At 34.7% G+C, this 27,669-nt stretch overlaps 2 protein-coding genes across 7 annotated transcripts; both read right to left on the minus strand.

The window, feature by feature from the left end:
* Positions 1 to 1,059: 1,059 nt before the first annotated feature.
* Positions 1,060 to 6,325, minus strand: LOC130467372 (uncharacterized). The gene is made up of 5 exons (XM_056835875.1): positions 6,068 to 6,325; positions 5,546 to 5,662; positions 3,914 to 4,011; positions 1,872 to 2,288; positions 1,060 to 1,797 (listed from the first exon to the last, which is right to left on the minus strand). Exons 4-5 carry the CDS (start codon positions 2,223 to 2,225, stop codon positions 1,138 to 1,140), a joined length of 1,014 nt encoding a protein of 337 aa, XP_056691853.1. The 5' UTR covers positions 2,226 to 2,288; positions 3,914 to 4,011; positions 5,546 to 5,662; positions 6,068 to 6,325; the 3' UTR covers positions 1,060 to 1,137.
* A 912-nt stretch (positions 6,326 to 7,237) lies between these two features.
* LOC110778608 (F-box/FBD/LRR-repeat protein At5g56420) lies at positions 7,238 to 12,648 on the minus strand. 6 transcript variants are annotated; one of them, XR_008927353.1, is made up of 5 exons: positions 12,444 to 12,648; positions 11,033 to 12,044; positions 10,802 to 10,957; positions 8,410 to 8,707; positions 7,576 to 7,714 (listed from the first exon to the last, which is right to left on the minus strand). XR_008927353.1 is itself a non-coding variant. In XM_021983148.2 (4 exons), the coding sequence occupies exons 1-4, from the start codon at positions 12,455 to 12,457 to the stop codon at positions 7,412 to 7,414; spliced, it is 1,485 nt and encodes a 494-aa protein (XP_021838840.2). In that variant the 5' UTR covers positions 12,458 to 12,648; the 3' UTR covers positions 7,238 to 7,411. The 6 variants fall into 6 exon arrangements, 2 of the variants coding, with proteins under 2 accessions (XP_021838840.2, XP_056691859.1); XR_008927354.1 differs by lacking the exon at positions 7,576 to 7,714 and adding an exon at positions 7,934 to 8,159; XR_008927352.1 differs by lacking the exon at positions 7,576 to 7,714 and adding an exon at positions 7,934 to 8,320.
* Between the last annotated feature and the right edge of the window lie 15,021 nt (positions 12,649 to 27,669).

A 27,669-nucleotide genomic window follows, 5' to 3' on the forward strand; every position in this document is an offset into this window, starting at 1 on the left:
TAGTAATCCTAGTAAACCTTAACTACTCCAAAAACCTATCCAACACCAAAGACCATCATGGGCCTTGAGTCATATTGATCCTATCCAATACTCTATTGTGTGTGACCTTATAGGACCCGGTTATATTAGTAGTAGCCCAATTATAATTAGCCCACATATCATAATTGGTTTCTAGCAAAACATTATGACCACCTAAATAACCGGATTATTAATATCCATTATTAATCCTAATCTATATTTAGTAATTGCCATCTTGATTAAAAGACATATTCCTTCAGTTCAAACCTAAAACATCGACATTGGCAGAAAATGAGAGTTTTCACTTGTTACCGTCAGTAATACTTTTCATCAAGCTGTAATTTAATTTCATGGTTGTCATTATGTTGTGCAATAATTGTATAACTTACTCTATTAATGGTAGATTTTCTTGAGAGATGAATCCGTTCCAGTTATAACTTTTTGATGCGTCAGATTTTGGATCGTGAAAATGTAAGTTTGTTTGTTACACTCTATCCTGTACTCTTCAGCCTTTTGGCCTATCAATCATTCATAGATTATGGACAGATGGTACTTTACTATGTTTTTACTCTCCTTATAAATTATACTCCGTAAATAATAGTAATAGTATTATGTTGCGCTAACATACGCATTTTTCAGTAGTCTGCAGTGGGAACCATCTTGCACTGGAAACAATTATTAAACATTCTCTCCGATTAGAATTAGCTGGACGTAAAAGGTAAAAAGGTGAAAGACAACATTCCCTTGCCATGCTCTTTCTCATTGTGATTCAGATGTAACATACTTACTTCGATAAGGAAGTGAATTTGCAAGTTAAAAAATGGCAATTACCTCCCTATAGTTGGTGTAATTCAAGTGATTATTTTTGCAGGTTATGCGCAGATTACTCACGCGAACCACTTTTGGCTAAGTTGTAGTAGCAATGTTTAGTTTCTTTCCACGTGACACATCTGCTACAAAACTTTGACCAGAGTTCAATACGTTAGTTACTGGTCAACATTATTTTTGTTCATATACTTATAAATCTCCACTAGATTATACTCGAGAGAAATATATTCATAGCATTGCTTAGAATATTATTTCAACAAAAAACAAAAACATCCATAGTTTTGTGAAGAATCATTTGTTGTTTAGAATAAGTGACGTTTGGGATAATATGGCACTGAAGACAAAACCTGTCCGACCAGACTTGAGACCATCTTCACTGACCAAAGCACTTGTGGTTAAAGGGATGTCGGTTAGACATGGTCTGAAATCAGTTTTTACAGCAACCACACTGACTAAATCACCAACAAGCTGGTAAGCAAGAGTACGCAGAGCTGCTTCCCATATCCCTGACTGCGAAATTATAATCACCGAACGATTGCTATCCAGATAACTCTTTAACATCTCAACTTCAACTTTAGAGATGGAACATAGTTTAGGAACAAGAACAACTTTGCACGCATCGAATCTCACACAACTAAAATCACGTTGGGCAGAATATCTAACAAGATCAACACCACATTCCTCATCATAACACTTTTCTCCAAAATAAATACCATTACCATTGCCATTGCCATTGCCATTACCATTACCATTACCATTACCATTACCATTACCATTACCATTACCATTACCATTACCATTACCCGTTGTTCCCTTTTCAACAACATAGGCATCATCATCATCATCATCATCATCTATCGTTTTCTTTCCAATAAACACCATCTTCACATTATTTGGTATGAGTCCAACTCGGAAGATTGGTTTTCCGGAATCAGCAACAACAACAGACCCCTGTAAACATACATTTATTTATTTAAGAAATAAAAACTTGATAAATTTGCAAAATACAAAATATATTTACCGACCGTGATATTCTCCGGAATTACGAAGAATTGGTAGCAAGAGTTGGGCATCGAAATCATAAGAAAGCGTTTGCCAATGGTTACTGGATGGTGTTGGACCATTCTAGCCAAGTCAAATTCAACAATAGCATACCCCTTACGTCTTGTATATTTGAATTCATACTCTTTATCTCTAAATGTTGCAGTAAAAGGGAGACCATTCCCTACCGCCGCTAATTTGTCCTCCTCTGACATACGACTTTCAAATCTATCACTATTTTTCTCATCCAAACATATCTCCGATTGCAAATAATCAAACTCGTCCAACATTTTAGACAAGATAATCACTCTTTCCTCATCCCCACAGGATTTCGCCATTTTCTAGGCTTCTTTGATTGTCAACTTCAGGCTTATCAAAAGGTAATAATTATTACAGCACACCTGAAATATTCAATCACAGAATTACCTAAACACTTCATATTAATTCACAATTCAATTTTTAAAAAATCTTAACTTTAAGGAAATCTAATAAAAACGATTAAAGCTTTCACCTTTATACATAAACATAAGAGATTATCCAGCAAATTACAATTACAATTACCATTTCAATAAAATTCAATGAATTAGAAAGAGCAGACATAAACAGACTAGATATGATAAAGGAAATCAAACAAAAGATAATCACCTGGATGCTTCTCCGATTTGCAGCTCAAGACTGAGGAATAGATTTGATAAAAATAACTTACTGTTATTATAACAGAGTACTATTTACTGGATCCTAAACTGACACCAAGTACATGTGTGAGAATTTATAAGAGGATGAGGAAATCATGAATACCTTTCCGATCTAGGGTCCAAGAAGAAGAGGGGTAGTTATCGGTTAGGAAAATTAAATCATGACAAAATTGTCAAAGCTCTTATAGAAGATTAGAAACCAAATACTCCCTCCGTCCCGAAATCTGACTATCCTGATTCGTTGAGCCGCTAATTCAGCAAGGCAAAAAAGCAAACCCCAGATTACACAAATCCAAACTCATAATATGGAGGAACAAAAATCAAACAACAAAAGTAATCATTGACCAAAGTAATCCCCAAATTACCTTGCACAAGACCTAAAATCTGGTGAGTGCGATAAATGAGAAATTAGGGTTGAAAGCTGATGAGTCGGTGAGTGCAAACATGAAATGATTGCATTGCCGACAAACTTCAAGGACTAGAAAAAAAGATCAAGAACAAAACATACCCAGAGATCGAAATTCAAAACGTGGGGGACAAATTAGTACCTCAAAGTCTTTAGATTTCGTTTACAATGTGTCATATAGCTTCAAATTGAGAGAGCAATTTGAGCTTGAGTGTAATCTAGATCTATGTCGGCAGAGAAAGCGAGAGAGTAATGGGGTTTAGGGTTGAGAGAAGACGGTTGATAGAAAAAAAAGTTAAGTTGGGTTTTTTTTCCACCAAACATTGAATACGCAGACTGCTAGTAAAGAACACGTGAGAAACAGATGGCAGGTCATTAGTTTGTCGACGCCAAAACAAGACGGGAAATTCTGCAACGTAAAACGGCGTCGAGAAAACACGGAACTGCAATTCCGTGGCTAACACTCTACGCTCTACTTCAAGCGTCGAGCCACAAGCGTCCTCAAAACATGCATTTTGTAGTAGTGTATTGATATATGTGACTCGCACTATTATACCAAGAGACCATACATTATCAACACTTTCTCTGAGCCAAAAAACATTGAAAATTAGGCCCAAAAAACCCGAGTTTGCACTTGGACAAATATTTATGTCTACTATGAGTTCTAGAGTCCAATTGACATAGCTATTGATGAAGAAACGAACACTAATTAAGGTACAACAAACTTAAAAAGCTCGAGCATGGAACAACCAGAAAGCCATGACATTGATGTTAACAAAGAAAATTCTTTGTTCTTTTTCTAAACAGACCCAGACCTCAGGATCCAATCTATCAAAATAGGAATATGTAATAAATAGTACAAAAGTGTTCATGGAAGCCACATCAAAGCAAAAGCAATATGAGTCAATAATTAGGATGGTTTTACCTGATGAATAGAACACGCATGCCTCATTATGTACAACTGGCATCCTCTCAAGAAACAATGTGTGTGCATTCTTCAGGCTTTCAACAGGCTCAGCATTCCTATAATCTCACAAATTTCAGAAAATCAACCAAAATAATTTTTTTGGAGTTAAGGAAGCAACAATGAGAGGTGTGATGTATACGGGATTTGATCCCCTCCCACGACTTCAACCAATTTACTACCCGTGGGAAGCTAGGAATTCAGTTTTTTAGGAATGCAAGTTTTCACTCCATAATCTGTCTTGAAGAATCATAAATTTGATGAAAGACAAAGTTAATAATGTAATCCCAAAACAAGTCGGTGTTATTGATAAAATGTTCCGAGCATTTTTTTGTTCTAACAACATAGCCACATAGTTTATGCAGATCAACACATGTTTCCTATAATAGACTGTTTTCAAAATTCTGCTTGCTTTGGTGTACTGATATATGAACTTTGGCAATAATTTAACTGAAGTACGATACGGAGTATAACCTATTCCAGCTAAAACACTAAAAGCAAGCCTTAAGTGTCTAACCCCATCTCTTGGACTAGATCTACACTCAAAAGAGTACAGGAACCAAAAAGTAAAAACAGTAGGCACACATGGAAACCCAATACAACCATTGATATCAGTATTTCAGCCACCAGTGACGAGCAAAATAAAAGACCTGTCCGCCATCAGAAGCTAATTTTCAGAGGGAGGAAAAGATGAGCAGACAATTGAATGCCAACAGGATATTTGCAACTCTCTGTCTTTCTTTCTTTCTCTCTCCTCAACCCTTCTTTCTATTTTCTTTCTTCTTCCTCTCCTGAACCCTTATTTCAGCCATTTTTTCCGGCCGATTCTCTACAACAAAGAGATTAAAAGCCCATTATTTTTTCGGTGAAATTCAGATCTACAACAAAGAGAAAGAGTTTGACACCTGATTTTTGGATTCTTTTCCGACACCGGGGACACCTCCCCGGACACGTGTCGAGTGTCGTGTCGCGGGTCGGGTCGTGTCGACACCGACACCCACCGCCTGGCGCCATGTCGGAGTAACATAGGAAACTCTTAATCCAACAAGTATTATCCTATTTCTAGTCTACAGTCACATCTCTAGATAATATGAGATCTATCCAACAGAAGTCATCTTACAACGCTATGCTCAGGCCGCTAAATACAACAATACCTAGGATGTAATTGTTTGTGGGGTTCCAGAGAGGTTAACATGTATAGACTATAGAGTCATAGACTTGTGCCCATACTCCATGCCAATTGAAGCTAGGACAGAGCTGATTCTGTAAGCTAGTGATATGTTATCAGAATCATGATTCAAGGTGATATGTTATCAGAATCATGATTCAAGGTGACATCTACAGAAGAAAGCACATTAAGGACAACCAACAAGTGAAATAATCAAGACAACTTGAGATGTCATCTTTAGCATATATGAAGTGACAGAGACCAAAACTTTTTTTGTCTACTCCCCCATGTGATTTTAGTAAATAAAAAAGGTGGGGGAAAGACAAACCATGCAGGGTGAAGAGAACTGTTCAGAGCTTGACAACAAACTTAAGCCAAAAAGAAAAATTGACATAATTCATAACTAAAAAGATTAACAAGTTTACCTGAATCAAAAGCATAACAATTGCAAAGATAACCTTCATAATCTCAGTCAAGAAGTTGACAGCGACTGGACTAAAATTGAATTTTCCATCCACCTTGGACATGTAAACCAAGACAAGCTGGCAAGAAAAGAAAATTCACATGTCAATTATAAGCTTGAAGATGTTCGTACAATCAAATAATGTAAGAGTATGAACTATGAACTGCTAGTTGGACAAGCAGCTTAAATTAAGCAAGTGCAATTAGTCTTCACAGCTTAATTCAGTTTAGGGTTACAAATTCATACAATCAGCCCTAATTCATGCAAGTTCGATCTCATCATAAAATTAACATAATTAATTAACAAATTCATACAATCATCCCTAATTCAAACAAGTTCGATCTCATCATAAAATTAACAAATTAACTTAATTAATTAACAAATTCATACAATCAACCCTAATTCATATAAATTCATAAAGAGTACCATGAAATCAAAGAAATCAAAATCAAGAAAATAGACAGAGAAATTGAATAAAACAAACCCGGGAAAAAGGATAGCAGTTGCTACAACAATCGTCGGAAGTAGCAGACGAGAAGCTGCTCGGAGGAGAGAGAAAAAGATACGATGTAGAAAGAGGGAGGAGAAATCGAAAAATCAGGAGAAAGGAGGAAGAAGATGATAAATGGCAGAGGAAAGACGGGAGGAGAGAGAAGAAAAGATAGGTTCTCACTTCCCAGCATTCTATCGAAGAAAGAAAAGGAAGGAGGAAAGAAAAGGAGAAAGAAACAAGCGTAACAAAATAACCATGGTAATATGGTTTGTGCACTATTATTAAGAATAAGACTAAAAAAAGGCATGAAATAGGGATAGGGTAGGTATTCCACTATTGGGTGAATAGTCTATTATGCTCGGACTCGTCCCACCACCCCGCCGTACCGGTGTCGACACGACACGACACGGGTGCGGACACGGAATCCGGACCGGACTCACCTTGGGGAAAATGGACTCGTCTTTTAGGGTTTTGAAAACCAGATCTGAAAATAGAGGCCTCGAATTAGGGATATGGAGGCCGAGAACTTGGGGCTTCTGGTCGCCTGAGAAAGGCGAGTCACTAGGAATATTTGCCGGCTGGTTTGATGTTCTTGCATGTTGCAGAATGCAACGACCTCCATGGAAATGAACTCCATGAAAGTCAATGCTTTTTTCTTTTTTTTGAAAGTAAGCAGGTGTGGGGAAGGAGGAAGGTGGGGGACAACTGTCAGCAACTGAAAGTAAATTAAATAACGTGAAAAAGTAAAATATTGGGGGATAATTAAATAAGTACTCAAGTGGGACAACATGTCAGTATTTTATTTCTTTATTTTTATTTTTATTAACTTTTGATATTCTTTTGACCCACTTTTATCTTGGGAATGATATCACGTGATTTTTAATTTATAGTTTCAAGTTTTCAATTTTCAAAACATTTACTTTTTTAAAATTTTATTTTAATCACAAAAATACTTTTTGTTAATATTTATTATTAGGTCATTATAAATATTTAAATAAATAAAATTAATATTTTTTAATGGTTGTCGTGTTCACCGAGTCCGTATCTGAATTTTGGACACTTCTAAAACGTGTCCCCGAGTCCTTGATTTTAAAAAATTTCGAGTCCGATCCTTGGACCCGTACCCGAGTCCGAGCATCCTAGTGAATAGTAAACCAAGTTCAAAGCTTTGTAAGTGTTAGGATTTCAAAATCAAATGGACAATAGATTTCGGATGCATAATAGAAACCCATAAATTTGGGCATGTAGTTTGGTTTAGATCTGGGCTTTGTCCAATCAAAACAAAAAATTCAGATAAGTTACATTGGAATTTCGGATTTGATCCAATCATCCGTGTCACGTGACCATTATTGAACAAGTCATTGAACCTCTCGGAAGCTTGTGCAAAGTGGTATGAAGAAATATTCCCTCCGAAGTTCCACAAACTACAAGCAACTCCTCCAGAACTAAAGCGTTTCTTAAAATATATTTAACTATTTCCAGTTCCCATTCCGAACAATGGTATTTGTTTATTGTGACTCGTTTAAGATGAAACCCCAAACAAAATGGGCTTGTTTCAGTTTTGCTCCATGACTGACATTCAAGCTCTGCAACTTCCAAATATTTCAAATATGATTTATTGGTGTTATTTGTGATTCCCTGAAAAGATGACAGTAAGTAATAAAGTCAGATTTAACAGCAATCATAAATCATGGTAACAAGTTGTTATCTTACTGGCAAGCTAGTTGCATTACAAGAAACTTGTATAGGCTTAACTTTCATTAAAAGAACCATCAATGTTATTTTTCTAAGTACAAAGATTTACAATGAAAAATCACCAAACAACACACTACATGGAACACAGTGAGCAAACACATGGAATCAAGGGGCTACTTTATTATCCCTCCTGCAGACAAAATTCCAAGACACATAACTCAAAAGAAGAATCACAAAAATGATTCCAAAAGAAAACTGCTTTAGAATTGGGGCAATCACTCTCTCCATTATTACATCTCAAAACCCATATTCTGCAATCTGCAGCTAGCTTGAGATCATAGAAAATAGCTTTGGCCTCAGCGACCTCTGGTTCCCATCTCCCATTAAACTGCCACGAATCACAAACCTTTGCTTCAGATTATTACAGCACCTACTTGAGCTAATCCCTCCAAACACCCATCATTCCAGATACTGCTATGTTATCTAATAGGTGAATTCAGTTCTGCCTGACATCATTTCTCGCAATCAAGGGGCATTTGTGACTGAGATCTATTACGCATAATGTATTAATGTGTATAGACATTATTAAAATATACAGGAAAGTCCAATCTCAACCCAACTACATTATGAAATTATACCTTAGGAGGGCATATGACATTGTAGAGTGGAACTTTATTGAAGAAGTCACGGTAGCCCTGGGCTTCCCTCCTCATTTCTTTCAGTTAGTCATGACCTGTCTCACAACAACACAGTACTCCATACTCATCAATGGAGTGCCTACTACATAGATCATTCTCCTCTCTTGTTCACCTTACGCATGGAATAGTTTTCAAGGGCAATGTTCACAGTTGGGGATCATCCTCAATTCCAGTTTCATTCCAGATGCAGAAGCTTGCAGTTAAACCATCTATGCTTTGTTGATGATCCCTTGATGTTCTGTACGGGATCCACAGAGGTTGTCAAGCTCATGCTTACAGGATTCCAATTTTTTTCTGACACAACAAGTCTAAGTGTTAACCCTCAGTCCCTCACAAGTCACAAGTCTTCCATCTAATGTTGTGGTATTAGGGACAACAGTAACAAGAACTCATCACTGTTTCTGGTTTCACCCAGGGGAGTTTACCTTTCAAATATCTAGGGTCTCAGTCAGTCACTGGAAATTAAAAGCAGGTGATTGTGATGCTTTGATTGACAAAATGGTGGCTAGAAATAAAAATCTGGAGTTCAAAACATGCTGGTAGAGCTCAGCTTGTCAACTCAGTGCTCATGACCATTATTGGGCTCAAATCTTCTTGTTTCCCGAGGCAATTCGTAAGAGAATCAATGTTATTTGCAGAGCATTTCTTGTGGTTTGGAACATATGATGAAAATAGACCAGGTTCAGTTTCATGGGAAAAGCTTTGCCTTCCAAAGAGTAGTGGTGGCCTAGGTTTCAGAAATCTGGTTATGTGGAATCAAGCAGCTATAAGTAAACAAGCTTGGGCCATTGCTCAAAAATAGGATAACTTATGGGTTAAATAGGTGCATGTTGTGTATGTGAAGTCTAAAAATTGGAACCAGTTCATAGCCCCTCATGCTGCTAGTTAATTGGATTATGAAGTACATTTGTAAGGTGATGCATCACTGTTCTCCTCACCTGAATGGTAATCAGTGGATGGATGCTCCTAACTACTCTATTAAGCAAATGTATGGCAATATCAGCAATCAGGGAGGCAAGTTGCCCTGGCAATAGTTTGTGTGGAACAAACTTTCTATTCCCCGACACAGATTCATTACGTGGTTAGCTTTCCTTGTTTGTCTCGAAACCAGAGGTTGACTTCACCAGTTTGGGGTAGGTACCGATGATCATTGTGACTCTACCAGTTAAACAGTTTCCCACCTTTTCTTTGGGTATGAGTTCAGCAATCAGTGTAAAACAACCATCTTCAGTTGGCTTGGTATCAACAACTACAGGTCCAATGTAGCTTCTTTGATGCAGTGGACTAGGAGACATAGCAAGGGCCAATTCAGGAAGGCAGTGAGTTACGCTGCTAATGCTGCATTGGTTTATAATGTTTGGAGAGATAGAAATGAGGTTGTATAGCTTTTGTAGGTTCCATCTGTGTAGAAGGTGGTGGCTAGCATCAAACAGGATGTTAAGATCAGGATAGTTAATCTTATAGGGAAGAAAGTCAACACCTTTGATAGGGAATGGTTCCTGTTACTGTATCCTTTGTTTAGCTTAGGCTAAGTGTTCTTAGCTTTTTGTTCTGGTCCCTCCTTGCAACACCTTTTGAAGTGCTTCAATATATTGATTACTTGCTTGCCAAAAAAATTTATTTATTAACATCTGTGCACGGGACCTAACCTAGTTAAGTTTATAAATACAAGATGAATTAAGTTTATAAATAAGGGTATTTGATATATTTTGAAAACTCAAAGGATATTTGGTGAATTTTGAAAAGTCGAAAGGTATTTGAAGCATTTATTGAAAACTCGAGGGTATTTCATAAACAAACCGTTTTTTTATTACTTGTCAGCAATTGGAGACTTATACCGTAAGGCGTTGCCGCCTTAAGCATGGAAAAGGCGCATAAAACGCACGCCTTCCATAGGTGTGTGACGGCTAAGGCGCGCTTTTTAAAACTAAGTGCACTCCCCTTATTGAATCTACCCAACTAACCAAAAAAATCACTAGTAACCCGCGTAATAATATGACTTGTATATGTATTTGTCAACATTTCAGTATTGTTAAAGGCCTCCATGATCAAGCAATACTTATACCTATGTTAAAACGTTTTATTTTTTAAGTGTTTGTAAATGCATAACTATAATTATTATTATTTTTCTTATCAAAGTAAATGAATACACTAGAAAGTATATGAATTTCTTAAGTTACAAAAAGTTTGATATTTTGAAAATATGCATTGAGATAAATCTAACAAGATTTCACCTGTATATCAATAGTGTCCAAGTCAAAATGTATCAACTGACAAAAAAGGAAGAAGTGTGGTTTACCAACTTCCAAAAAAATCAATAAATCCAACTAACCTCTGTAAAAGTAAGTGTTTCTAGAAAAGGTGCACAAGTTAGCAGCTCCATCAATATTTTATTCCATTTGAAATAGTTCCAACAGCCAAGCTGCAAATGATTCAGATTACGAAAGACGGGCAACTTATGCTTCAGTATCTCACATTGATTTAAAACCTACATCAAATACCCAATCAGTCAATGTCATTGATTTTATAAAATAAACGGATGGAAGGGATCAGGAAAACAAACCTGTACGCACATTGCCATTAGATGCAAACGCCGGACATTAGACAACGAGCTAATAAGGTTAAGTACAGTCTCAAAACTACCCCTAGCTGCAATATTAACCTCAGCTTCAACTAGAGAATTCATATCTCCAATGGAATAGCTCAATGACCAAACATCCACATAGTTTAGATACTCCAAATTAGGAACATTAAGTACAACCTTGCTCCTTGGTTTTTTGAACCAATTATCAGTAATATTTATAGCCAATCTACGAAGAGAAGGCGAACAAATATTAACGGGATTCACAAGTTTCCAATTCACAGCAGTCAGAGCCAGGTATTCAAGAGATGGGCACCTTGAAATTAGCCTAGTCACAGAGTTATCTTTTGGGAAGTCGAGAAAAGTAAGATGGAACTCTTTCATGTTTGGGAAACAAGTAGATAAAGGAACTCCAAGATTAAGATTAATATCAAGCTTCAACACCTCCAATGTTTTACAACGGTAAAGGGCGGAGGGCAGGACAGTGGGACTCCTCACGCGAGCAAAAATTTCAAGTTCCCTGACTCCATGGCATATAGGAAAAGATATCCAGGATTTAAGATGAGAACGACTCATATTGGGAAAACAACTTTCGCCACATTCGAAACGGTTGAATTTTCCCTTGCCAAAATGAAGTCTATAAGTGGTTAAATAGGTGGAGCAACATTGTTTCAATAAGTTATCCACAAATATCTTGAAAATAGGGAACGAATGAATACGATGTGGACGGTGCAAACAATGAGAAATAGGCGAGTCGTCAAAGTGAAGGCATGTTACCAAAGTGAAAACACCCTTCCAACGCTTTGACAATACACTAGTAACAACGGCATCCTTAAAAGGAAGAAATGAAAGAATGTCGGCCAATAAATAATCCGGTAAACTGCTGATCCTATCTTTTACAACCTTAATACCTTTGTCACTAGTACTACATTCGACTGATTTGGGTTTCAAGGGCGTCAACACATCACACAATTCCAACACAGAAGTTTGACACCTGAAACATTCAATCACAAAATAATCTGCATCATTATGCTTTCAACGAGTTCATATTAATTGATTTTGCGGTGGTATTTTACTTTAGGCTATGAGAAGCTATGACAAAGGTAATAATTATTAACACACAGAAGCCTGACACCTGAAGAATAATCCAAAGAGTTTATATTAATTTACAATTCAATTGAATAGCTGACAAGGTTGCTTCATTCTTCATACTCATAAATAAAAATCTTAACTTTAAGGAGTTTAGGATAATAGGATGAATCTAATAAAACGATTAAAGCTTTCACCTTTATACATAAGAGATTGCCCAGCAAATTACAATTAAATTCAATGAATTAGAAATACGCAGACATAAACAGATTAGATGATGATAGAGGAAATCAAACCAAATCACCTGGATGCATCCATCTTCTCCGATCTGCAGCTCAAGACCGAGAAATAGATTTGATGAAAATAACTTACTTGTACTACAAAATTTACTGGATTCTAAACTAATACGAAGTACATGTGTGAGAATAAATAAGAGGATATGACTTTCCTGGGTATCGAAGAAACCCGATCGAGGGTGGAAGAAGAAAGGGGTGTAATCGGTTAATCTTAACCTACTCGACTACTCGTTGACCCAACCCATTTAAGTACTAGTCTTGTATACACGATGCGTGCGAAATTATATAAAAACTTAACATTGTGTTATTACAACTAACCACAATGAATATTAGACATTAAAAAATCATTCGTAAAGTTCATATTTTAAAACAGTGGGGCATACAATACGTCAATCTTGCAATCTAAATAGTGTAACTGTGTAACTCATGTCTTTATATGACAAAAAATCAAAATCTTAAACATATAAAATAGAGAAGCTTTAATTAATTTGATCACGTGACTCAAACAAAGTTAATAGATATCATTTAAATATGCTCGATAAACAGATTGATTCATGATGGCAAGAGATAGAAGAAGGAAAAAAAATAGAGATCAATAGCTCTTGCTACCATTTAGAGAAGCTTAAGTATTTCATTGAAAGGAGAGGCATTTAAATTTTGATACATGAGCGTAATTTTTAGCTACTAACTAGTATGATACCCGTGCGATGCACGACTTACGAAATCTTATTATTAAACTTGCACTACTCTTGAACAATTAGGATTTATTAACAAACTCGTCGGGATATAAAATTTACAATCATAAACTTAATACATAACACAAATCTTATACGGTAAGTAAAATGAAATCTAATAATAAAGAAGCTACATGTTTTTTAGACACAAAATGATACTTCGTACAACACATATATTATTCTTTATCATATTGGATCACCTTCATATAATATATACGTAGTAGAATATTTCATAATGTTAAAATAAAAAGTGGAATACAATCAAATAAATAAAAGTGAAAATATATTGAATATTTAAAAATATGGAAATATATTGAATATTAAAAAAAAGTGGAAATGTATTGAATATTACAAAAAAATTAAAAACAAAAAAAAGTGAACCTATGTTTTACCAATTAGTCATTGTTATTATTACCAAGTAGTACTCCTATAACTTAGTAACTTACCGTATTATCAATGTCATTATCATTATTTTAAAAAAAATAGAAAACAAAGAAGGGAAAGTGATACTTTGTTTACCACCGAGTCAACGACAACTTTGTTCACTCCGCCCAGCCATTTCCACAATCAACTCACCATCTTCAACTCCCATTTTTTCCATGATTCCATCATTTTAATTTCAATATCAATATCATCCCCGCTTCATAAAACAACAGATGTACAACTTATACCCAAATCAATGCCAAAATAGGAGAGAGAAAGTAGCTCAGATCAACAACAATGGTGGAAATAGCTGCGTCGTCTTTCATGTTTAGATCTATGCACGCATACATGACGATCGATGTTCCAGGCTTCACACAAAACAGTTCAAGCCCAATTTGACTGAAGACCAGTTAAGTAATTCTTGATCAAATCAATTATTGAATATGAATTAGGTCTTTAGTTTCAATATGTTAATTGTTGATTGAAATTGTTGTTTATCTCAATTTCCAAGATTTGCATTTCATTTTCCTGTTGCTCCCCACTTCTTCCATTCCCAATTAATAAAAAAAATCAAAAATGTTCATCTCCTCTTCATCTTTTCGGTGCAGATGATTCTTTGAATTTTGAATAAATGACGGCTTTGGAAAGAGCGAGAGGTGACGCAATCAGAACAATCTTCGGGTGGAGATGCAAGAATTAACGCTTCCATTTCTGCATGCATCCAAACTGCTTTTCTGGTATATTATTCATAATCTTCAGTAATCTTTGTTTTTATAATTCTAATGTTTTATTTGCCAATTTTTCTGAATTTTGTTGTAAATTGTTTCAGTCATGTTTTTTTAACCAATTTCCAAACAATTATTTATTTGCATGATGGATTGCCACATTAAAATTCAATGACGTGAATTTTGTGTAATTTTATGTGAATTTTGGGTTTAAACGGTCCAACTAACTGCATATTCCATGTATTTTACTTTTTTGAAATACCCATATTTCTAATTATGATAATGGTTTTATTTTTTAAAATACCGCAAATTTTGATTATTTTTGAAATACCCAAGTGTATGTGTTCAATTTTATGTACTCCGTAGTACATATTTATGTGTATCAGTTTGTATACATCCTAAAAAATAATAGGCAATTTTTAGTAAATAAGGTAACGAATAAAGTACAGCTGAATAATTATAAGACACAAATCATAATGTATCTTTATATCAGTTTGTTATTTATCGTAAAAAGTAATTGTCAAAAATAAAAACTTCATGGTCTTTAACAACCAATAATATTTGAACTACTTTCAGAACAGAAAAAAAAAAAAAAACCAAAAAAGAAAAGCAGAGCACTCCAATGTTGTGCCTCAATAATTGAAAATCCACTGAGTAATGCACTGCACATAAGAAAATAAATATAAATATTTATGATATTAAATCATATCAATATATTTAGCAAAGAATGAATCAACCATAAATATAATTATGAATGAAATAGTACCTTGTCATGGTAAATTCTGAAAGATTTCTTTGTATACTACATTATTTGTAGTATTATAAACCTGATTGTCATTGTCACATATTAGGACCTTCAAACCTTTCTTTCTTGTAACTCGCGAGATTGCAACATAAAGTTGTCCATGACTAAAAACGGGCCGAGGTAGATACAAACCGACATGTGAAAGCGATTGTCCTTGGCTTTTATTCATTGTCATAGCGAAACAAACTACCAACGGAAATTGCCTTCGTTGAAACTTGATCGGCAAATTGTTGCCGGTATCCGATGGACTCAAGACCATTCTTGGAATGAATACTTTATGTCCAATGTTACTACCTGAAATGATTTGAGCTTCAACAATATATTTTCCTAGCTGAGTTATTACTAACCTGGTACCATTGCATAAGCTAGACGACTGATTGATATTTCTGAGAAGTATAACAGGAACACCAACTTTCAATCTTATCCGATAATTAGGTAAGCCAGAACATCTAATAGAATTAAGGAACTCAACTGGATACATGTCTTCCATTTCCATATTGTGTCTGCCTGATCAATGGTGTCAGAACTTAGGTACTCTTTCTCTTCTCTTGGCATTAAGGATAGCAAGTAATCATTTATAGCCTCTACATTATCATGAGTCGGAGCAAGAATTGCTCTTTCCTGAAAGTACTTTGGATCCCATAAATTCTGAAGAATAGATGGATAAGTACTATTTACAATAGCTTCCACCGGATTGGTTGCTTCTGTTATCAGGTTGTCATCATGAATTTCTACAGTACCTTCACCATCATTTGGCTCTCCGACCTTACCATCTCCAATTTTCAATATCCACTCAGAAAATTCTCTTATTTCATTATTGTTTGAATCTGATCGTCCAACTTGTAGCCTCATATTTCTTGTGAACTTTAAGACCTCACAAAAGTTCCACAGATAAGATGAGTTTATTGTAGAAAAAACAATGTCTTGTCTACTTCCCTTCGGAATAACCGGAAGGATTTGTCGGAAATCTCCTCCAAAGACGATTACCTTACCCCCAAAGGGTTGATCTGAGGGTCTTAGAACATCCCTTAATCTTCTAGCTTCAAAGCAGAACTTATTAATCATAGGAGCTTCATCCCAAATGATAAGACTTGTTTTCATTAAAAGCTCAGCCAAATCACTTCCCGGTTTTATATTACATGTTGAGTCTTCTGTTACACTCAAAGGAATTTTAAACCTAGAATGGGCCGTTCTTCCTCTCGGAAGGAGAAGTGATGCAATTCCGCTTGAAGCAACAGGTAGCACAATTTCTCCTTTAGACCTTATAGCAGCACAAAGAGTTCTCCAAATAAAAGTTTTTCCTGTGCCGCCATATCCATATATGAAGAAGACACCCCCTTCACCTCTTTCCACCGCACCCATAATTTTGTTGTAAACTTCTTTTTGTTCATCCGTAAGACTTGAAAAAGGTTTTTCATGCTCTTGATGTAATGCTGCTTTATCATATTGCAATTCATCTTGGATCAACTTGTTTCTCCCCTCTGACATGAGCATATCATCTGGAAACGGTATCATCGGAAAATATCTAAGTGTATTGCCATTACTTCGCAAAAAATTTTCGATTTCAAATAGAGTGTAATTCTTTAGTTGGTCATCTGATAACTCCAAGTCTGCACAAAGTTTAAAGTATACAAATTAAGACAAAAATAGCATATAGATAGTTTACAAAGGTTTATCGAAAAAAAAACATACAAATTCTATATAAAAATTCTATATAGTATCATCAGGTCTTAATCTATGTACTATTTGTATTTGATACAAAAATATATACAGACTAATACAAAAATAGTAGTATACAAATAAGACTTGTGTCTTAATAATTAAAATAGTATTTTTGTTATCTGACCATACTTTTTATAAGTTAGATTTTCATATAATATATTTTCTTTGGTAAAACATATTTTATTTTATCTATATATACTTTTTTTTATATATATACAGACTAATACAAAAATAGTAGTATACAAATAAGACTTGTGTCATAATAATTAAAATAGTATTTTTGTTATCTGACCATACTTTTTATAAGTTAGATTTTCATATAATATATTTTCTTTGGTAAAACAAATTTTATTTTATCTATATATACTTTTTTTTATATATAAAAAATAATATATTATAAAATAATTTTGACCATGTAATCTAAAGGTGTAAGGCCCTCTCCCTTGATTGACTGTTGAATCTATCTTGCCACCCATTGACGTAAATGCGAACATACCATTATAAGATCTTATATTATCTAGAAATGTCCTACTTTTAGGGTCCTCATTCTTCAAAAGACCACAAAGTGGCAGTGGTGGCTCTTTTAGTATAAGTAGTAGCACTTTTCCTTGTAAACAACACTTAGAAAACTTCGGATCTTTTGGTTCACCTTTTTTGTTCTTTTCCAATCTTTCCTCATACCAGTGCATCGCACCACAAAACTTACAAATATATGTCGGATCTCCAAGGTCCCAATACTCTGTGTAAACATTAAAAATTATGTTAGTCTGCAACTTAATATGCATTTGAAACATGTTAATTAATCTTAAGTATTCTCAAATTTTCATATGATATTATATACCTTGAACTCCTTGTGTAATCATATTCGTTATAATTCCATTGGTAGAAACGGAACTGTTGGCAGACTTGGCACCTATAACATATCATATTATCATGTGTGCGATCAAATTCAAATATAAATAGTATTTTAGGCATAAAACCCTAAAAGAATCTGATTACTTACCAGTCTTTGAAGTAGTAGCACTGGATGGAGTTCTTTTTGCAGTAGACTTCATGAGATTTTTGTGTGTCCCTTAATAGTTTACTCATATCCATGTATATTAGTACAGAATATATAAATCAATTAGTGTACTCAATATTATCCTCATTTGTTTTAGTAATAACATACCTTGATCTCCTTGAATATTTTATTTGGTGGAAACGTAGTTATCAGCTCCTACATTATAGTATATTGAACTCTCAAAACCAAATACTTCCAGTTTAGGTTTGTATATTATAATACATAAATCTGATTGTGTTCCTGATTACTTACCACTTGGAGTGCTTTTTGCAATAGACTTAGTGGCAACCCTTTTCTTTCTTTGTTCACTTTCACATTGACTGTAAGCATCCTTCCCTTGAACTTGGTTGTGAATCGAATTTGCTTCATGATACAATATCATTGATAAAGCTTAGCTAAGAGTTTCAACATGTCTTTTAATTCATAGTTCTTTCTGACCATGCCAGATTACAGCCAGATTATATTGTAATGATTAAAATGCGTTGAACTTTATAAAATTAACGAACAAAAAGTAATATATCTGACCATTTGAAATGTCGCTCAGTGGATTTCTCTGACCGGTATTGAGTGATTTTCCTATTTGTTGCCTTGGTGGTAGTGGTCGCTCTATAACGCAGGATCAATAATTGTCAAGTTTGTATAATGCGTCGTTGCAATAAATAGATAAATAGTTAATGTATAGGAGAGGTTATGGTACTACCGGCATTATCAATTTCTCTTCTTTGGCGCTTCCTTGCCATAATCTCCTTCCTCCTTAGCCTCGCGAATGATGGAAAATTTGGATCCATAGATGAATTATGTAATCAATGTGTAGAAATTTTTAATCCATATAATACAGACCAAGCTATAACATGTTAAAAACACAATTCAACATATTTTTCTATCCGAAATAAAAGCATATCATGTAATGTACCTAAGATTGATGTTATGTATAAAAAAATGAATTTGTCCTGGACTTTTATTGTAAAGATATAGAAATATACAATCAAAATTCCCTAACCCTAGTCAGATTTTCTATTAGATAACCATACATCAGATATGTATAATTCAATGTTAGCATCCATTAAAGAATTTTGAAAGTATAATAAAAAGCAATTTAATCATATTTTAAGTATACATAAAGACATGGTACTATAAATAATTCAGAAGATATTTGCATATCTATATACTATAAGATATATGCTAATATACTACGTACTACAATTCTATATATGTCTGATTTCTGACAGGTTTTGAGTTCGATACGTATGCTAATATATTGTGATACATATATAACTTATATGTTCCCTGTTAATTGAATCTTTCTGGATTCTGGAAGCACTTAAACGTTTAATTGTATCTTTCTGGATTCTCTGAATCTTTGAGTGTAATAAACAGAAAAATTGATATTGATTCTTCATCCTATTGTCAGATAGGAGATCTTTGCTGAAAATATTTGTTGGTATATATAGAACCAATATCTGCCACAATTATATATATATATATATATATATATATATATATATATATATATATATATATATATATATATATATATATATATATATATATATATATATATATATATATATATATATATATATATATATATATATACGATTTGTGACAGATTTTTGAGTGCGACAAATTTTCTAATATATTGTGATAGATAACTTATACGTTCCCCTGCTAGATGTATTATTTTAATCCTTGGATATGCTTCTACTGGCTGACCAATCAACGGATGGTCCCCTCGTAAGTGTACAGTGACATCTTATTTTGATTTTTGTAACATGAAAGATTATGGGCTTTTTAACTTGATACTCCGCTTTAGTACTCATAAATCTGATTCTGAGTACTTAAACGTTTTACAGAGTATAAGATTTATGGATTCTCTGTACATTTGAGAACTCATTCATTAGGAAAGTAATGGACTGTTAGGTTATGATACATATGACAATTCATAAATCATGCGGAAAAACTATAAACCCAGGAAAACATATTATTTACACATAATCATTTAGCATAGATTAGATGCATACTCTTTGTTGCGTGCCTTCCCTAGCTGCGCCCGAACCGAACAAGAACAAGTCTTTAGGACTCCAAGTGTCGTCCCTCCGTAGATAGTCCACAGCACGTCCGGATCCGCCTTAAGATTGACCAACTAGAATCGCCTTTAAGGTACTAGAATTTTCGGCACTTTTGAGCAAGATGTGTGGCTGAATTTTTCTCTCAAAAACTCACTTTGAATACTTTGAAACTTGTGTTATAAATTGTGAGCCCTAGCCTCATATTTATAGCGGTATGGAAAGGGAATCGAAATCCTATTCAGATACAAATTAATTAAACCTAGAATCCTACAAGAACTCTAATTTAATTAATTTATCAAATAGAATTAGGAATTTAATCATTAACCGAACTCTGCATGTTTTAGGAAACGTGCACGAACACAAACACTTGCACACACACGCACGGCAGCCACGATGGGCCCCATGCGTGCGCGCGAGCAGCAGCCCACTCAGCGCCCGCGCGCGCTGCGCGCTGCGCGTGCTGTGCGCGCTGTGCGCTGTGCGCGCTGCGCGCTGCGCGCAGCCTGCTGGGCCTGGCCTTGCGCTGGGCCTGGCGTGGCTGTTTGTGCGGCGCGCTTGGCTTGCTGGGCGATGGCCTGGCTTCGTGCTGGGCCTCGTCCGGCAGGCCTCGTCCGATGCTTATTCGTACGATGCGCTTCCGATTAAATTTTCCGATTCCGGAATTCATTTCCGATACGAACAATATTTAATATTTCCGATTCCGGAATTAATTTCCGTTTCGAACAAATATTTAATATTTCCGTTTCCGGAATTATTTTCCGATTCCGGTAATATTTCCGATTCTGACAATATTTCCGTTTCCGGCAATATTTCCGATTCTGGCAATATTTCCATTTCCGATAATATTTTCCGACACGTACCATGTTTCCGTTTCCGGCAACATCTACGACTTGGATAATATTTATATTTCCGATACGATCCATATTTCCGTTTCCGGCAATATCATCGTTTCCGGAGTATTCATTCCTTGCCTGTGACGATCTTAGCTCCCACTGAAACCAAGATCCGTCGGTTCCGAATATTCATAGATGGAGTATTTAATGCTATTAAATACTTGATCCGTTTACGTACTATTTGTGTGACCCTATGGGTTCAGTCAAGAGTAAGCTGTGGATTAATATCATTAATTCCACTTGAACTGAAGCGGCCTCTAGCTAGGCATTCAGCTCACTTGATCTCACTGAATTATTAACTTGTTAATTAATACTGAACCGCATTTATTAGACTTAACATAGAATGCATACTTGGACCAAGGGCATTATTTCCTTCAGTCTCCCACTTGTCCTTAGGGACAAGTGTGCATTTCCTAATTCCTTTGTCGCTCGATGCTTGCTCTTGAACATAAGGTAAGAGTTGTCATCCTTATTATGTCCAGAGGTGTTCCTCGGTTTCAGAGTTCAACTGATCAAATAAACAGATAATCATAGCCTATGATTCATCCGAGCACGGCCATGCATTTCACAGTTTCTAGCTCTCCGAGTGGCCTTGTACAACTTTTAAGCATCTCATCCCGATTTATGGGAGGACAATCCCAATCTTGCGATCTTGAGATTAGACTTCGTTTGATAGGTGATTACCTGAGCGTTGCCTTTATAGCCTCCTTTTACGGTGCGACGGTTGGTCAACGTCAAAGCAACCAGTTCTCAAACAAGTAATCTCAAATCACTCAGGTATTGAGGATTTAGTGTCTAATAATTTAATGAAATTTACTTATGACAGATTTTCATCTCTTACAGTAAAGTTTCATAGGTCTTGTCCGATACTAGTCTTCCCAAAGTAAGTATCTATGCAAATGATTATGACATTGCCATGTCCACATAGTTCAAGAAACAGAACTACTAGTCATCTTGCATTCTAATCGTCTAACGTTTTCTATGCGTCCAATTTTATAGAAAACTCCGACTAGGGACCATTTTCAACCTTTGACATTCAAGTTCACTTGATAGACATTTCTTAGTCACAGGACTGGTCCTGACAGTCTATCTTGAATATATCGTCAAATTTGAAGGGACTCATCATTTAATACTAAACCAAGATTAAATGGAATATGAAAATACATTTCATATATGATAAATGTTCAACCCCAATGTTTTATAACCATGGGCCTCAAACCCATCTTCTAAAACAATTCATGGAATTCAAAGCTATGCTTGATTTCCAGTGCTACAACGTGAGTGTTGCTTCTCACTTGTTGCATAGGTTTAGTTATCATGCTTTGCCAATCTTAATATCCTTTTCATCGAATGTTCTTCGAGATATGATGATAAGATCTTTTCGAGTTTGTTTATTATGTGATCTAGTCTTTCTTACTTCGATGGTGGTATTACTCATTTTGCAATGAAGAACCATCAAGTTAGCAGACGTTTTTCTTGCTTCAAGAGTGGTTCTACGCATTTTTCAATGAAGAACCATCGAGCCAGCAGACAGGTGATCTACCAAAGTTCAGTGAAGAACTTTAAACAACCCTGTTTTATTGCTTCTTAGGCAATAATTACTTTTACTTCAACTGTTTAGGTTGCTAGTGATGCTTTGTTTGGATTTACTTATCCAAGCAGTTCACAGATATGTGGAAGACTTTCCAGCTGTATCTTAGAACATAGAAATTAATATTTTAATTTCCCACGCAACAACTCATGGTCTCCAACCCATGTTGCCATTTCAAAACACGATGCTCTATAGCTCGTCCTTATCAATGGTTAACTCCAAAGGGTCTTGCTTGATCCTTTGCCAGTGTTTATGCGTGTAGCATCAATATTTAGCATATCTTTATTTCCTTGAATCAAGAACTATTCCTATGTACCTTTTCAAGTACCATAAGTATTCTTGATCTCAATCTAGTTGATCTTCACTTAGATCAATAGAGACTGGTATATGTTCGTCATGCCTAAAGTCATACTATACGTTTTTGGCGATCCTCATATTATATCATACATGATAAATTCTTTTGGAGAATAATTCCCAATTGAATTCTATTCATGTAACTTTAGCTTATCTAGTTTCAGTAGATACTAAATCCAGCTAAATTCTTTGACATATAATATAGGTTAAGAATCTTATTTAGATCCTTTGATGTTTAACTTAGTAAATGCTTATACATAGTTCAAACATCCTTTACTTAGATTTATTCACATGGGTCGAATATCTCCAATGGAGACTTTCGTGTTTGATTTAGTAAATGCCATTTACTTAATCCAAAACAATATCATAAGATCTTTGTGAATAGATCTTAATACCCAGTATGTACTAAGTTTCGCCTTGGTCCGTCATTGATGAATAATCTCAAATCTAAGTATTTAGCATTTGAATGTTATTTCACAATAGAGAGATATGTGTGTGATACACATAGGACCAAATAAGTTTTTATGTACTCCCACTAAACTTCTTATATATCTATAAGAATCATGTACATTTTATGAAACTAAAATACTTATTAGCTTCACTAAAATACATTTCTAATTCCCAATTGCTTGCTTAAATCTGTACTTTAGATTTCATAAGCTAGCTTTCTTTTTCAAGCATTTATTTGGATCCACAAATCCTATGACATACCATGTACATAGTTTATTCCAACATTTGATTGAGGAATACGTTTTGTCATCCAATTGCTATATGTACCAATATGCAATCATTGCTTGAATTATAGACTTGAGCATTACGATTATGCATGAGGTTTCAACACAATCCATGCCATGAATTTGCTTGTAACCTTTAGCAACTAATCTAGCTTTGTGTGTGAACACAATTCTTGTTTGATGGTTTTTATCCTTAAAACAAACTTGCAACCAATAGGTGTGAAACTATTCTTGCAAATCAACAAAATTTCAATTTTGTCATCAAAACATTGAGTATGGTTTATGGCCTCTAACCATTTAAAACATTTGAGTCTATATATGGCCTCTAACCATTTTAGGGAATCTAGGTTTCGTCATAGCTTTCTTACAAGTCACAAACTCATTAATCTACATGATAATAGTTTGACTGCAAGTTGTAGGTTTCTTCACTATTTAATAGAAGAATCTCATAGTTTCATTGACCTGATCTCTATGTTTCTTTACTATCTAATAGAAGAATCTCATAGTTTCAGTGACTTGAATTCTATGCCTACTTGGGTATAGAACATCAAACATTAGAATATCAATAGCCCCTTAAAGTCCTTTGAATATTCTGTTCTCCTTGAAGCACTTGTAAAGTCTTCTAAGAGATGTCTATTCTTTAAAGCCACTTCTAAAGTCTTAAAGAATAAGTTCGGATTTTCTGAAGCACTTCGAAAAGCCTCCGGAATGTCCGTTTTATGTTTGTTGTTCGCCTCGAAAACTTTCGAGGTCTATTTTCTCCCACTTGTCATTTTGGAAACGAATCTCCAAAAGGACATTATTTCGAGCAAACAAACATTATGTTCTCAAAAATTTGTGGTAGAAACAATACCCTTGTGTCTCATTTGAATAAATCACAATGAAACATATATCTATACCTGGGCCTTAGTTTGTTGAATAACAAACACTAAGCTCCCACTGAGTCTAGGAACTCTTTAGATATATTATGAAAAGATATTCTGAAATTACTTTTCAATAGCTTTGACGAAATTGGTTTAGTTTGGTGGTAGTTGAGCATTTTGTTTTAGAAATTATAGGAAAAGTCTTTATGATCCGTCATTGATCGAATCAAGTACTAATTGACTTTGATTATGACATATCTTATGGACCTAGATTGTGAAATTACAACACACAATCATTGATGATCATATTTGGTCTCAAGTAATCATCAACATGATCTAACCTAGATCTTTATGATTTCTTGCCAAGTGGATTTTATACTTTTGAATCTTTGAACTAGCCAAACAGATTCAACTTATATCACATTTGAGTAAATAAACCTATATTCACTCAAATCCATGTGAAATAATAAAGTCATAAAACCTTTCTTTAGCTTTGAACTCTATCGTCTAGGCGTTCTAACAATAGTTCATATTCTTTGTTACTTTCAACAAGTAAGACTAGCTTGTCTTAAGTTGATCTAGAAATCAACCAACTTTCAAAAGTCCATCAAAATAGAGCTTTTGAATGTTAACTTGTTGATATGGTCTAAGCAACAATGCCAAAGATTAGTGGAACTCAAATCAAGAAGTTGATTTGAACCTAGTAAAGTTCTTTAAAGAGTTGTTTGTTTTAATCAAGCATATTGACTCAACCTGTAATTGACCATTTCATTCAAATAAACAAACAAACATTGCTTTTGTTTTTCTTGAATGTGAGTCTTTCTGTGTTTGAAGCAGAAATTTAGGTATGCTGATTATGGAACAAAATAGCCATTTAGTTCCAGCCTTTGAAAGGACTTAAAACAAACTAGATGACCCTACAACTAATGTAGCATTGCCATGCTTCATTTCTCACTTGTAGGTCATTAGTGTATCCTAGCTTCCATTGTTTGAGTTTTTACCGAAGTAAGAACCTCAAGCGGTATATGATACCAAGGAAGTTTGATTGCTAGGTCACTTCTCTTTAAACATAAATTTATAGGTAGAAACGGAATCGTAAATTCCTTTCATTTGTTCCTTGTTTCCTATTTCTTGTACCCTTTCTTATAGTCTTAAGAATTGAATTCTTTAGTGTTGACTTTTATACTTGTTAGACATGTCCAATGTCAACCCAACAAGGTTCTTAACATTTAATTTATGTTGAATATTAAGTTTCAACTAGATGATCTTACCAGAAGCTTCTAAAGTTCTCTAAGCATCGATCTATTCGAATGTCTAGGGACTAGACTCATTCGAGAATTAAATGGACAAAGATATTAGGTTGTTAACCATTGGTAAAGCTGAGCGTTTAAGCTCAATGCTTTATGATCTCAAAACTACAGTGTATTTTGAATTCACAAGCACCAATTGGTTTGCCATTCGAATTTGATATTCGAAAACAACCATAAAAGTCGATATAAGAAACGTACATTTTAAATTGCTCACTTTCTCTCTTTTCCGTGAATCGTTCTTGGATTCACTACCAATCGAGGAAATTTACTGTTACCTTTCTAAAAGGATTTATTGCAGTGCAAGATATTTAATTATAAACAATAATTAAAACATACATTGAAGCATGCAAAGTCTAAACATTTATCATGAATAATAACTTGAAATTAAAGCAACCATGCAATTCAAACAAGTTATTAGCATTTTATTCGATTTTATTGTTCCGGCAGGTGTGAATAAAATGATTCCAAGATCCTAAAACCATTGAAGAATTAAGCACAGTTTGTCGACTCAATTCTAAAACATTTTAGGTAAGCAAAAGCCTTTTGCTAATAGTCTAAAAACTACTCTTGGTTGATAGGTACGTCTAAGAACTTATTAGGTAAACCTATCGATGTTGCCACGACATAAAAGGACTCCTTACTTATATCGTTGAGTTTCACCAAAACTAACATGTACTCACAATTATTTGTGTACCTTGCCCCTTTAGGACCAATAAGTAACACCTCGCTGAGCGAAAACTATTACTAGATTGATGTAAAGGATATCCAAGCAAGTGTATATTTTGGCATGGCACCTTTTAACTCAATTTTTAAGTTTGGAACTTAAGGCTCTTACTATGTTGGTTAGATTTTAAGTGAACTAAAATCCTTAATCATGCAACATAATCAAGCTTTTGATCTCATGCATTTTAAGACATATTTAAAAGCAATAAATAACTTAAAACATGCATAAGATATTTGTGATCTAGTATGGCCCGACTTCATCTTGAAGCTTTGACTTCAAAGTCCGTCTTGAAAATCTCCGTGGGAGGCACCATTTTCTTCAAATAGGATAAGCTATAACTAATTACAACTATTTGATGGTTCGCAGACCATATTTGAATTGAAAAATAACTTTGGTACTTTAGACCAATTACATTCAAATTAATGGTACGCAGACCATATTTTCTATCCTATTTGGCCATACTAGTCACTTCATAACCTGCAAAACAGTACATATACAATATATACCATTCACCCATTCATTATCATGAATGGCCCACATAGCTGGTTAGTAAAACACATTATGCATCACGTAAACATTTGCAGCAATTAATCAAGGGCACCAATAATCTACCAATTATTCAGTCCTTATTAATTCTAATCAAGTTGTTTTAACCTTAAGGATTTGTAGACCTAATCAAGAGTTTATGACTAAAAAGCGCTCCCACTTAAACCAATAAATTCATATGCTTTACCAATTTTAAACATAAAAATGTATTTCTAGTCTAACCGGAAACATACAAATTTAATTAAAATTTAAAGCTCATATAAATTTATAATTGAATCCAAAAAGTTTAATTTAATTTCAGTCGTATTTAAATTAATTCATGATTTTAATTTTAGTAAAATAATTAGAATAAATAACATTTATCATAATTACAATATTCAAAATTAAAATCCAAGAAAATAATTTAAATTATTAATTTTAAAATTAATTAAAATTACGTGAACTGAAATTTTCAAATTAAACGTTCAAAACGATCTAATCGTAACGCAAACACCCTACGCATTGCACGCCCATGGGCCGCTCGCACACAGCCATTGCTGGCCATGTGCGCGCAGCCCATGCGCTCGTCGCATAGCTGCTGCATCCCTATCGCAAGCCTCCGCACGCATTGGTGCTCGCTGCGCGCGCCAGCGCTCATCGCACGCGGGCTATCGCTCGCAGTGCGCGCGCGACATCGCTCGC

This window comes from Spinacia oleracea, chromosome 1, assembly GCF_020520425.1.
Source record: "Spinacia oleracea cultivar Varoflay chromosome 1, BTI_SOV_V1, whole genome shotgun sequence".
Taxonomy (NCBI): domain Eukaryota; kingdom Viridiplantae; phylum Streptophyta; class Magnoliopsida; order Caryophyllales; family Amaranthaceae; genus Spinacia; species Spinacia oleracea.